The 11758-nt window shown below is 33.0% G+C and overlaps 4 protein-coding genes across 7 annotated transcripts; all 4 read left to right on the forward strand.

Moving 5' to 3' along the window:
- Nucleotides 1-750: 750 nt before the first annotated feature.
- On the forward strand, nucleotides 751-1456 carry LOC103492518 (nuclear transcription factor Y subunit B-4). The gene has a single exon (XM_008452920.2). The coding sequence runs from the start codon at nucleotides 770-772 to the stop codon at nucleotides 1196-1198; it is 429 nt and encodes a 142-aa protein (XP_008451142.2). The 5' UTR covers nucleotides 751-769; the 3' UTR covers nucleotides 1199-1456.
- LOC103492171 (eukaryotic translation initiation factor 6-2) lies at nucleotides 994-4825 on the forward strand. Of its 4 annotated transcripts, none has more exons than XM_008452425.3 (9): nucleotides 994-1542; nucleotides 1957-2026; nucleotides 2478-2560; nucleotides 2711-2807; nucleotides 2893-2978; nucleotides 3100-3144; nucleotides 3707-3837; nucleotides 4076-4186; nucleotides 4309-4825. In XM_008452425.3, exons 3-9 carry the CDS (start codon nucleotides 2551-2553, stop codon nucleotides 4564-4566), a joined length of 738 nt encoding a protein of 245 aa, XP_008450647.2. In that variant the 5' UTR covers nucleotides 994-1542; nucleotides 1957-2026; nucleotides 2478-2550; the 3' UTR covers nucleotides 4567-4825. The 4 variants fall into 4 exon arrangements, with proteins under 4 accessions (XP_008450647.2, XP_008450645.2, XP_008450646.2 ...); XM_008452426.2 differs by lacking the exon at nucleotides 994-1542 and adding an exon at nucleotides 1549-1730; XM_008452423.3 differs by lacking the exon at nucleotides 1957-2026.
- Nucleotides 4826-6616: 1791 nt separating this feature from the next.
- Nucleotides 6617-7000, forward strand: LOC127148154 (nuclear transcription factor Y subunit B-4-like). Its single transcript, XM_051081173.1, has one exon. It carries the CDS (start codon nucleotides 6617-6619, stop codon nucleotides 6998-7000), a length of 384 nt encoding a protein of 127 aa, XP_050937130.1.
- Nucleotides 7001-7980: 980 nt separating this feature from the next.
- LOC103492519 (beta-galactosidase 7-like) lies at nucleotides 7981-10458 on the forward strand. The gene has a single exon (XM_008452921.2). It carries the CDS (start codon nucleotides 7981-7983, stop codon nucleotides 10456-10458), a length of 2478 nt encoding a protein of 825 aa, XP_008451143.2.
- Nucleotides 10459-11758: the final 1300 nt, after the last annotated feature.

The following is an 11758-nucleotide window of genomic DNA, read 5'->3' on the forward strand; positions in this document are numbered from 1 at the left end:
TTGCTCTTTTCGCGTGCTCTCTAATGAATATAATTTTCTTTTTCGTAAAATTGGACATCTTTCGGTGCTAATCGTTGTTTGTTGATTGGTGTCTATCATTATTCATTATCGATTGACGTTTTGCTATATTTGTGAATACAGTTAACTCATTTTTTTTATAGTTGAAAACAATCTAATGTTATAAGAGTAGTACTGTGATGTATATACATAATGTTAGGAATAACGATTTTCTAAATATCTCTACAATAATATGATGTTGTCCATGTTATGGATAAACTCTCGTGGTTTTGCTTTTGATTTCACTTAATATCTTATATCATTGAAGATAGTTGTTTTCACTTATATAACATGGTTCTTGCTCTCATCTAGCCCAAGTGAGAGAATTTGATTGCATTCTCAACAATTCTTCTCTCCAACAAAGAACCACCGAGTCTTTCCTACAAAATGGTCATATATTCATCCTTATCTAAACTAACTTCTCTTCACCAAAGCAGTACGTAGCATTCACTTTGTTAAATAAACAATCAACCTCAAAACATTAGCCGATGAATAATGGTTAAGTGGATATCACAGATGGAACAAAGACAAAAATGTATGATTTAAACCTAATTCTACACATCAAAAGGTTTTCCATAAATCAAAAGAGCTTATACATTTTAATTAATATATACATCTCCATCAAAACATGTATATATATAGAGATATAATATGAGGTAGTACAACACCATATTCATGTTTGATGAACAAATATACATATTAAGGTTAAAGAATGGAAAACCATAATAATGGGGATGAGTTTCTTGAGCTACCAATTGCCAATGTTGAGAGAATAATGAAGAAGATAATTCCACAAAAGGGGAAGATTTCAAAAGAAGCCAAGAAGACAATGCAAGAATGTGCAAATGAGTTCATTAGCTTTGTAACAAGTGAAGCAGCACAAAGATGTCACTATGAGAATAGAAGAACTCTCAATGGTGATGATATTTGTTGGGCCTTTGCTTCTTCTGGTTTAGATAATTATGCTGAGGTTTTTGCTAAGTACTTGCTTAAGTATAGAGAAGTTGAAAGAATCAAGGTTGATGAATATAAATGCAAAATTACTCAACGACTACTACCACAAGATGATGATGATAAAGAACAAGAAGATAATCATAGATCTATTGATGGAGAGATCGGTGAAACCTCTTCACCAAATTAGCTCGCTTCTTTGTTTCTTGTTTTTTCTTTTGGTTAAGATAGTTTAATTTCTTGTTTATTTCACATAATAAAGAATGAGAAGCATGAATGTAATGTAATAGATTGAATACACTTTTTGGGATAAAGCAAAATAGAGAAAATAATTATTAGTTATTATGTAACTGATATGAAAAGGAGAAATTTTATAAAAAGAAAAGTCAGAAAAAGTATACTATTTGAAAATGGTTCAAAGATATCATTAATCAGCCCAATTCCTGTATTGACTTTGCTTTCTCCTCCGTGTCATCAACCTCACGACCTTTATCTTCGATTATCTGTCAGCAACGACGTTCCAGCTCCGTTTTGGTAAAGACCCATTATCATTCAATCTCAGATTTGAGTTACCCACTTCTTATAAGCTCTAAATACTAAGGATTAAGCTTTATTCGGATTAGGGTTCGTGAGGGAAAGTTTTTATTAGTGTTATGGCTTAGCCTCTAACCTTTGTATAGCTTTCCAGCAATGTTCTAAGTCTGTTTGGTGTGTTTCAATAGGTAACACCTCATTTTGAATCTTAAGGCGTTGTGATTTAGTTAGTATGTAATTCTCGGTGACTCTTTATTTGTAATTTAAAATTAATTCGGAGTGTTGGAACTAAGCTTAAGGTTGTATGTGGTTGCTTTTATTCATTCTGCACACTCTCTGAGACTCCTATTAAGGTTTCAAACTGAGATTTAATGTTGGAATTTTGTTTTAATGTTTCAATTGTCTTTGGAATAGCTTAGGAGCACTCTAGAACGATATGCAAGTAGATTTCAACCTGTTGGGCTTGTTATGTAGTTTACATTTGGTATGTATGACTCACTTGAACTAATTCTGAAATTGTAGTCGTATAATGGCTGAGCACGTCTGAATGTTGCTTCAGATTTTATGACATTCCGTTATTAGTTTGAGATTGACTTTAGCACGAGTTTTTTAGTTATGCTACATGTTCAAATTTGGGAAACTTCGGCTGAATTTGGTTTGAAAGAGTTTTAAATATTTGTTTTCTTGATTGCTTGTTATGTGTTTTGTACATGACACAACTCTGTGACTGGAAAAAAATGGAGAAAGGGAAAATCAGGAAGAGGAGAGAAAGAGGGAAAAAGAAAATTAAGGTTAATTTTGTATTTTTAAGCGATGATTATGTGAGCAAGAGGGCTAAATTCTTAAGTTTCAAGAAATGGGGCAAATGGTTTTGGATTTGGGATTAGGGCTTTGATGCAATTATCTCACATTATTGGACACATCAAACTTTCTAGGGGTTGCAAGGGACTTTGAGTTTATAGCCAAGGGAGGTTGTTGTTGATTCTTCAAGGTTATCGTGTGCAACTCATGGCGACCAGTAAGTCTCACCAAGTCTTTTCTTCCATTTTAACGTTTCTTCATTTTACATATGTTCTTGTTTTTTTCCTACCTTTATTAAGTGCCTTTTTTTGGAGTTTCTTTGGGTTTGTGTCAACGACAATATTTCTCACATATTTTGGTTCTTTAGGGCTTATGTTCGAGAACTCATGTGAAATTGGGGTTTTCTCCAAGCTCACTAATGCTTACTGCTTGGTTGCAATTGGTGGCTCTGAGAATTTCTACAGGTTCTTCCTTTTTCTGTTTCCTAATCATGTTTCTGTATCTTTTGAAATAGAAGCAATTTCTTACAAATGTTTTTTTTATGTTTAGTGCCTTTGAAACTGAACTACGTGGTGTCATTCCGGCTGTTAAAGCATCTATTGGTGGCACTCGCATTATTGGCCGTCTATGTGCTGGTTCGTAAAGCTCACTCACATTTCTTGCCCATCTTTTGAAGAAAGAGTACCCCTTAATAGTGTAAGTCCTAAACTATCCATCTTCATGTTGCCATAACATTGTTTTTATTCCTTATTGTAGGAAACAAAAATGGGCTTCTTGTACCACACACCACTACTGATCAAGGTAAGCTTTTCTATCTTTTATTAGTTGAGGTGTATACTTGTACCAAATCTCTTTGAGTGCCTTTGTATCTTTCTATTATAGTGTAACAGAGTTTTGATTCGATGCTAATGGATAAAACAATGTCCTGCTTTGAAATTTTCTACTTATGATGTTTGACTCTGGTCATTTACTCTTTTTTGTATTAATGATGTCTTACTCTACCCGTTTAGATGATTAAATTGTAAATGGTTACAACCTTGATGAACAAGAGTCTAGGATTATTGTCATGTATGATTGCATTGTGAGTTTGGATTATTGAATTTTGAACCTCCGTTTGGAGGTTTTATTTTGTGGCGTCGGTGAAGCCTAAACATTTCTCAGGTAATCCTAGTTGTTGTTTACTACCAAATTAATAAGCATCCTTACTCGTTGGTTGTGTTTCCCACTGCTTTTTCTTTTTCTAAGTATCTAATCTCACAATCAATTGGTGAAAGTGTTTTTTTTTTTTTTTCTTGTTATTTGGTGATGTGTGTGGCCAAATTGCTTAATTTGACATTATGTTCCTACTGTTTGCATTTCGAAGAACTTCAGCACTTGAGGAACAGTTTGCCTGACCAAGTTGTTATTCAACGTATACAAGAGAGACTGTCTGCTTTGGGAAACACGATTTCTTGTAATGATCACGTTGCTCTCGCACATACCGATCTTGACCGGGTATTTTCTTGGCTTATTCTTCTAGTCTCACTTGTTTCATCACCATCAAATGTTCATGAAAGAGCTTGCTTGTACATGCCTTGGAGGCAATAGCTGCCCCATGGACTCTGATTGCATTGCATTTTTTAAAAAAGTATTCTTTTGCAAATGAAACGTCTAGACTTCGAGATTAGTTTAGTTCTGTCATCCATTTTTTTTCTTTTAACCGACTAAATAACCGAGTTCTTTCATTGATCAGGAAACTGAAGACCTCATCGCTGATGTTCTTGGAGTAGAGGTCTTTAGGCAGACAGTAGCGGGCAACGTTCTCGTTGGAAGCTACTCTAGTTTTACGAATAGAGGAGGCTTGGTAATATTCACCTTTCTTGCTATTTGCTTCTAAGTGTAGTCTCTATATTGATCTTCCATTCCTTCAACTTCATGTTAAAGATCTAGTTCCCAAAAAGTTGAAGTTGTGCTTGTATTCTGTAGGTTCATCCACATACATCCGTTGAAGATTTGGACGAGCTATCAACCCTTCTTCAGGTCCCGTTAGTCGCTGGAACCGTGAATCGTGGAAGTGAAGTGATTGCGGCTGGATTAACAGCAAATGACTGGACTGCATTTTGTGGTTCGGACACCACTGCCACCGAGTTATCGGTCATCGAGAATGTTTTCAAATTGAGGGAGGCTCAACCAAGCTCCATTGTCGAAGAAATGAGGAAGTCATTAATTGACAGTTATGTGTGAGGAGTTTCTTCTTCTACACTTGAGATTTGCAAGCAATTAATTGTTATTACTGTCTTTTATCTTCTTCTGTTATATTTAACGACTTTGAGAGTGTGAACTTTGACTATCCACATCGGGGTTGTATACTTTGGTATCATTGTCTTGGTCTCGTATTATTGTTACCATTACCTAAGGTCAATCGGTAACGATATCTGTAATAATAACAATACTTATGACATATTTATAATTCTCTTACTATAATAGTAAATAGTATTTGTAAGTGTAATGAGCAACAATCGTAAATTCCTTCAATGGTATTTAGAAAAAAGCTAGCGAGTCTCATAATTTTCAAGCACAATTAGATTGATCATTTTTAGCTTTGCAATCAGGTTGGGTTTGTTGACGAAGAATTTGACCGTGGATTCAACATTTCATTACAATTACAGAAAACAACCATAATATAGGGTTTACTTTTTAGATTATCATCGATGGGTTGCATTTTTAAGAAAATAAACTTGATCATAAATGAACACCCAAGCTCAAACATCTCATTTAGTTCTCACATTTAATTTAACTTCTCACCATAGTTCTTTATGATATGCCCCTTTGATTCGCATCGACTCTTGATAATTGTCATCCTGACTGGCCCAACCCAACCCTCCTATGTTTTCCAACCGAACTCAATGTTCAACCCTAAACCTACACTTTAACATCAAAACAAATTTACCTTCCCCCACACATTACCCAGTCATCAAAAGTTTAAAAAGAAGAAGAAGCAGAAGAAGAATCAACAATATTAAAACAAAATTAGGTTAATGTTCATAGTTCACATGGTGAAACCCAAAAAAAGGAAAACAAGAAGAGATATTTTAGAGCTAACAACCAATTAATGTGGAATTATGTCTTCCAATTTAGCTTATTAAAAACTTTTATTAATTCATCATGTAATGTACCAAAGTGTTCTAATTTTTTTATATATATAAACAAAGAGAGATTCTATATATATAATATATATATATACTTACTCATATAAAAGAGAGAGTTATTATTTTATTTTTGCCAATTATATATGGAATCTTTTTGAGGTTTTCAATTTAGTTACATTGTATCTGAAGTTATTAATTTCTTATTATTCTCTCTTCTCTCTTATCTCTTTTCAATTTTTATTTAAATGAAGTATATTCCATATTGAAAATAAACAATTTTCATTGAGTTTTAATTTTTTTTCTTTTTATTTTCATATTCTTTTGTTTTCAACAACTAAAGTGATAATTATATTAAATTGTTTTTTTTTTTATTTTTATATTGAATCATCGGTCAGTTCAAAAGCTTAAACCGGACGGTTACGATTTATTTTCTTCTCTAATTCAATGTAAAATCACCATTAAATCTAGACCAACAAGTAAAATCAATACTAATCGAAAAAGAAATAATACTATAGAAGTTTGCACACTTGATCTTCAACTCTAATATCATGCAAAATCATAACTCGTTAGACCGTAAACGTTAAGAATTGTGTTTATTTAGTCCCAAAACCTTAAAGTGAACATCTAGTTTGTCTCTAAACTTTGAGCTTGGTGTTTATAGGTCATGCACTAAACTTTAATAATATTTCATGTCTTTGAACTTTTCATTCTGTATCAAATAAGGTCTCAAACGTATTTTTTTTAAAAAAAATGTTGTTAGATATATAAAACAAAATTGAATTTATACGTAATGGAACCCTAACTTTTAATCTTGTATTACAATAGATTCATAAATTTTAAAACATGTCAAATACATCGACTAACATACTAAACACAAAAATGAAAATCTAAATGACATTACATGCAAATTTGAAAGTTTAGAGATTTATTAGACACGACTTTTAACTTCTTCTCGTAAACCTACTATTATATATATCTATATATATATATATATATATATAACAAAAAATTAAAAGTTCATAAACCTACCAAATAGACAAAACCCTATAATAATTTAGTTGTATCAGTACTTTAACACTCTACTACCATGCTTGTGTGTGTGTATATATGTGTGTAACTATTACATTGTTGATGAGAAGAATATTATGGGAGAGAATTGGGAAAGTCTTCAACTACCAATTGCCAATGTTGAGAGAATAATGAAGAAGATAATTCCACAAAAGGGGAAGATTTCAAAAGAAGCCAAGAAGACAATGCAAGAATGTGCAAATGAGTTCATCAGCTTTGTAACAAGTGAAGCAGCACAAAAATGTCACAATGAGAACAGAAGAACTCTCAATGGTGATGATATCTATTGGGCATTTGGTTCTCTTGGCCTAGATAATTATGCTGAGGCTTCTTCCATGCTCTTGCTTAAGTTTAGAGAAGCTGAGAGAATCAAAGCTTCTGATAAAGCTATTACTTTCCAACATCATCAACATGGAGTAGAGGATCATGAGTACAATTATGAACATCATCAATTATCATAAAGGGCTTATTATCAAAACTTCAACAAATTAGCATCAAACACTTTTCCTTAATTTTTTTCCTCCATCTTTTTGTTTCTAGCTCGTTCTTTTTCGAAGTTTCTCAGGGTTTGCCATGTGGTCGGTTTTTTGCAGTTGAACGTATGAAAGAAACCGCACAATATGTCTTCGGGACAATGCAAATTTTAGAATCCACGTCCGAATTGTTAAACATGTGTGTATGTTACGTTTATCTGATCATTTTCATTCACATTGGTGTGAAATGTTTAGAAAACAAAACAAATAACAACTATAAAAGTAGGTGAGGAGCTATATAAATAATTTTGAATTTGTATCAACGGGTTATTAGAATAGGCGGATTTTGATTTTGAGATTGATAATATGATAACGAACTCTCTAATCTAATTAAATAATAATAATAATAATAGTAAAATACATTTCGTGAAAATGACATAAATTTTCGAAAGAAGTATCTAAATTAGACCTTATAATGAGAAAGAAGGGTTTTAGAGAGAATTAAGCATTCGAATGAGTACTTGACATCGATTTTGTATCATCTTTCATCGATGAAGATAAATATCATATAACGAAACAAAACTCGAACTTAATTTTTACTCTCGTTGGATTTAGTTAAACCAAGTTGATGACTAACAAATTCAAATCAAAGATAGAAAATGAATGATAGCAAATTCATGTGGGGAAAACAATTTTTTGTTGTAACATTTTTTATTGGGTAATTAACAAGGTGTTTAAGGATAAGTTTGGACTAAATTAAAGATGTTTTTAAATTTTAGTAAAAGTAGTTCATATAGATAAAGCTTTTGAGGATTAATTAAATTCATTCATTTTTGTTTTCTATTTTTAAATCCATTAACAACTAGAAGAGTACAAATATAGATCGGAAAGAACTCTCATTGTTTCCTTATATATAAACACATTGATCAACACAAATGAATAAACCAAGCATAATTGTAATTTCAAAGATGTTTAATCTTCCATGGCTTGTTTTTTCTCTCGTTGTAACTTTAGCTTCTTTTTCTTTTTGTGAAGGAGACTATGTCTCTTATGATTCAAATGCCATAATTATCAATGGCGAACGACGTGTGATCCTGTCGGGTTCAATGCATTATCCACGCAGCACTGAAGCAATGTGGCCTGATCTTATTCAAAAAGCTAAAGATGGTGGACTTGATGCAATCGAGACATACATTTTTTGGGATCGCCATGAACCTCAACGACGAAAATATGATTTTTCTGGACGGCTAGATTTTATCAAATTTTTTCAACTCATTCAAGATGCTGGACTATATGTCGTGATGAGGATTGGTCCTTACGTGTGTGCAGAATGGAACTATGGAGGCTTTCCATTGTGGTTGCATAATATGCCAGGAATCCAATTTCGAACTGACAATCAAGTCTACAAGAATGAAATGCAAACTTTTACAACAAAGATAGTGAACATGTGTAAACAAGCCAAACTCTTTGCATCCCAAGGAGGACCAATAATATTAGCTCAAATTGAGAACGAGTATGGAAACGTGATGACACCATATGGAAATGCAGGAAAAGCATATATCAATTGGTGCGCTCAAATGGCTGAATCTCTTGATATTGGTATTCCATGGATCATGTGTCAACAAAGTGATGCCCCACAACCTATCATTAATACATGCAATGGGTTCTATTGTGATTATGGCTTCAGTCCTAACAATCCTAAGAGCCCAAAAATGTTCACTGAAAATTGGGTGGGATGGTTCAAGAAATGGGGTGACAAAGACCCATATAGAAGTGCAGAAGACGTAGCTTTTTCTGTGGCAAGATTTTTTCAATCTGGTGGTGTGTTTAATAATTATTACATGTATCATGGAGGCACAAACTTTGGAAGAACATCAGGAGGTCCATTCATCACTACGTCTTACGATTACAATGCCCCACTTGATGAATACGGAAATTTGAACCAACCCAAATGGGGACATCTTAAACAACTTCATGCATCCATCAAAATGGGAGAGAAGATTCTTACTAACAGCACCCACTCAGACCAAAAAATTAGTAGCTTTATAACCTTAACAAAATTCTCTAACCCAACAACAGGGGAGAGATTTTGCTTTTTAAGCAACACAGATAACAAGAATGATGCTACCATAGATTTGCAAGCAGATGGAAAATATTTTGTACCAGCGTGGTCTGTGAGCATTCTCGACAGTTGCAACAAAGAGGTATTCAATACTGCAAAGATCAATTCTCAAACATCTATGTTTGTAAAGGTGCAGAATAAGAAAGAAAATGCTCAATTCTCGTGGGTTTGGGCTCCAGAGCCCATGAGAGATACTCTACAAGGAAAAGGTACATTTAAGGCAAACCTTCTCTTGGAACAAAAAGGAACGACCGTTGATTTCAGCGACTATTTGTGGTACATGACGAATATTGACTCAAATACAACATCTTCACTTCAAAACGTAACTCTCCAAGTGAATACAAAAGGTCATATGCTTCATGCCTTTGTGAATAGAAGGTACATTGGGTCACAATGGAGAAATAATGGTCAGAGCTTTGTATTTGAGAAACCTATTCTAATAAAGCCGGGGACCAACACCATAACCCTTTTGAGTGCCACAGTAGGATTGAAAAATTATGATGCATTTTATGACACTGTACCAACTGGAATTGATGGAGGTCCCATTTATCTAATTGGAGATGGAAATGTCACAATTGATTTGTCATCAAATTTATGGTCCTATAAGGTTGGATTAAATGGAGAAATGAAGCAACTTTACAACCCGGTGTTCTCACAAAGAACAAATTGGAGGGCGATAAATCAAAAGTCTATTGGAAGGAGAATGACATGGTACAAAACAAGCTTCAAGACACCTCCAGGAACTGACCCTGTAACATTGGACATGCAAGGAATGGGAAAAGGTCAAGCTTGGGTAAATGGACAAAGCATAGGTCGTTTTTGGCCTTCTTTCATTGCTGGCAATGATAGTTGCAGTACAACATGTGACTATAGAGGTGCATACAACCCTAGCAAATGTGTTGAAAATTGTGGGAATCCTTCGCAGAGATGGTATCACATTCCAAGATCGTTTTTATCAGATGACACAAACACGTTAGTTTTATTTGAAGAAATCGGTGGAAATCCTCAACAAGTCTCAGTTCAAACAATCACTATAGGAACTATATGTGGAAATGCTAATGAAGGAAGCACATTAGAGTTGTCTTGTCAAGGAGGACACATCATCTCCGAAATTCAGTTTGCTAGCTATGGAAATCCAGAGGGAAAATGTGGTTCATTCAAACAAGGCTCGTGGGATGTAATAAACAGCGCTATTTTGGTGGAAAAGATTTGCATTGGAATGGAAAGTTGTTCTATTGATGTATCTGCAAAGTCATTTGGATTAGGCGATGTTACAAACCTATCTGCAAGACTAGCCATTCAAGCACTATGCTCAAAGAATTAAGTGGTGTAATACATTCTTTACATATAATAAATATTAATTAATTGTTAAGCAACCAAGTTTTTTTATTTCTTTCCTTTTAGTGGTATGATCTACTAATCACAATCTTATACATTTCAATTAAAAATATTTAATGCTATATTATTTTTTTTTTTATAGTCAAAGTGAGTCATATAAACCTTATCCTATTTCTAATAAATGAACTGAAATCTCAAATTGTTAATTCAATTATATGGTGAGTGGATGAGTTGACATTTTCAACCCAAAAATGGCCTTTGAGAGATTCCTTGAAGAAGACTTCTTGTATTGGACCACAATCAAATAGTTTACATTTTATTTTGATTCTTCTTTTTTCAATTTTCAAAAAAAATTAATTTTTTAAACTTTAAAAAATAATATGATTATGTACCTATCCCGACTGTTAACATGAGTTTTGTTCAACCGTAATTTACATATGTGTCTTATTTTATAAAGATCGAAAGTTCGATCTCTCATTTTCACAAAAGATCTCATACTGATAAAGATAATTGTATTGTGGGACGTTGTTTCCGCTTTTATTAACCGTAACAATCTCGATAAACTCTCTAATCAAAATATTGTCACCTTGACCCATAGTTTCAAAAATAATAATAAAGCAAAAGCTAGAAGACCACAAGCTATATTAGTTAATCTTGATTGTTTGTCTATAGTACTATGAAACTTTGAACCAAACTACAAAATTATCATAGTTAGAGCAATTTAAAAGTAATGGACTATTTTTCCCTTTAATCCAATAACTTTGCAAGAATGTTCCTTTTAAGAATTGATAGCTACCACTATATTATATATTACAAAAGAAAAAACATTGTTATGAGTTATGAGTATGACTAATGCCTTAATTTTCATCACATTAATTCTTTTAATACAAAGTTATATAAAAGCCAAAAGACACATGCCTTCATGTGACAGAGGCAGGCATGTAACTTGCCTTTTGCATCTTCCAATGTGCTTCAAGATGTACACATTCATCTTTTCTTTTCTTTTCTTTTCTTTTTCATGGACTTGCCTACTTTTAGGCTAATCTAAATCATATTATAAATTTATGACAATGGTATTAATACTTATATAGGCCAAAGTAGCTTTATATATATACTATGTCCAACCTTGATTAGGTCAATATTTTGTAAAAGGGCAAATAAGAGACCGACCGGAAAAGTAGAGAGAATAGAATATTAAAATTTTGTATTGAATGTAGATGTGAGAAAGGTATTTATAGAATATTTTTAAAAGTGAAGATTATCGCAACAAATCAATATGAATTTTT

Source organism: Cucumis melo, chromosome 2 (assembly GCF_025177605.1).
Source record: "Cucumis melo cultivar AY chromosome 2, USDA_Cmelo_AY_1.0, whole genome shotgun sequence".
NCBI lineage: Eukaryota > Viridiplantae > Streptophyta > Magnoliopsida > Cucurbitales > Cucurbitaceae > Cucumis > Cucumis melo.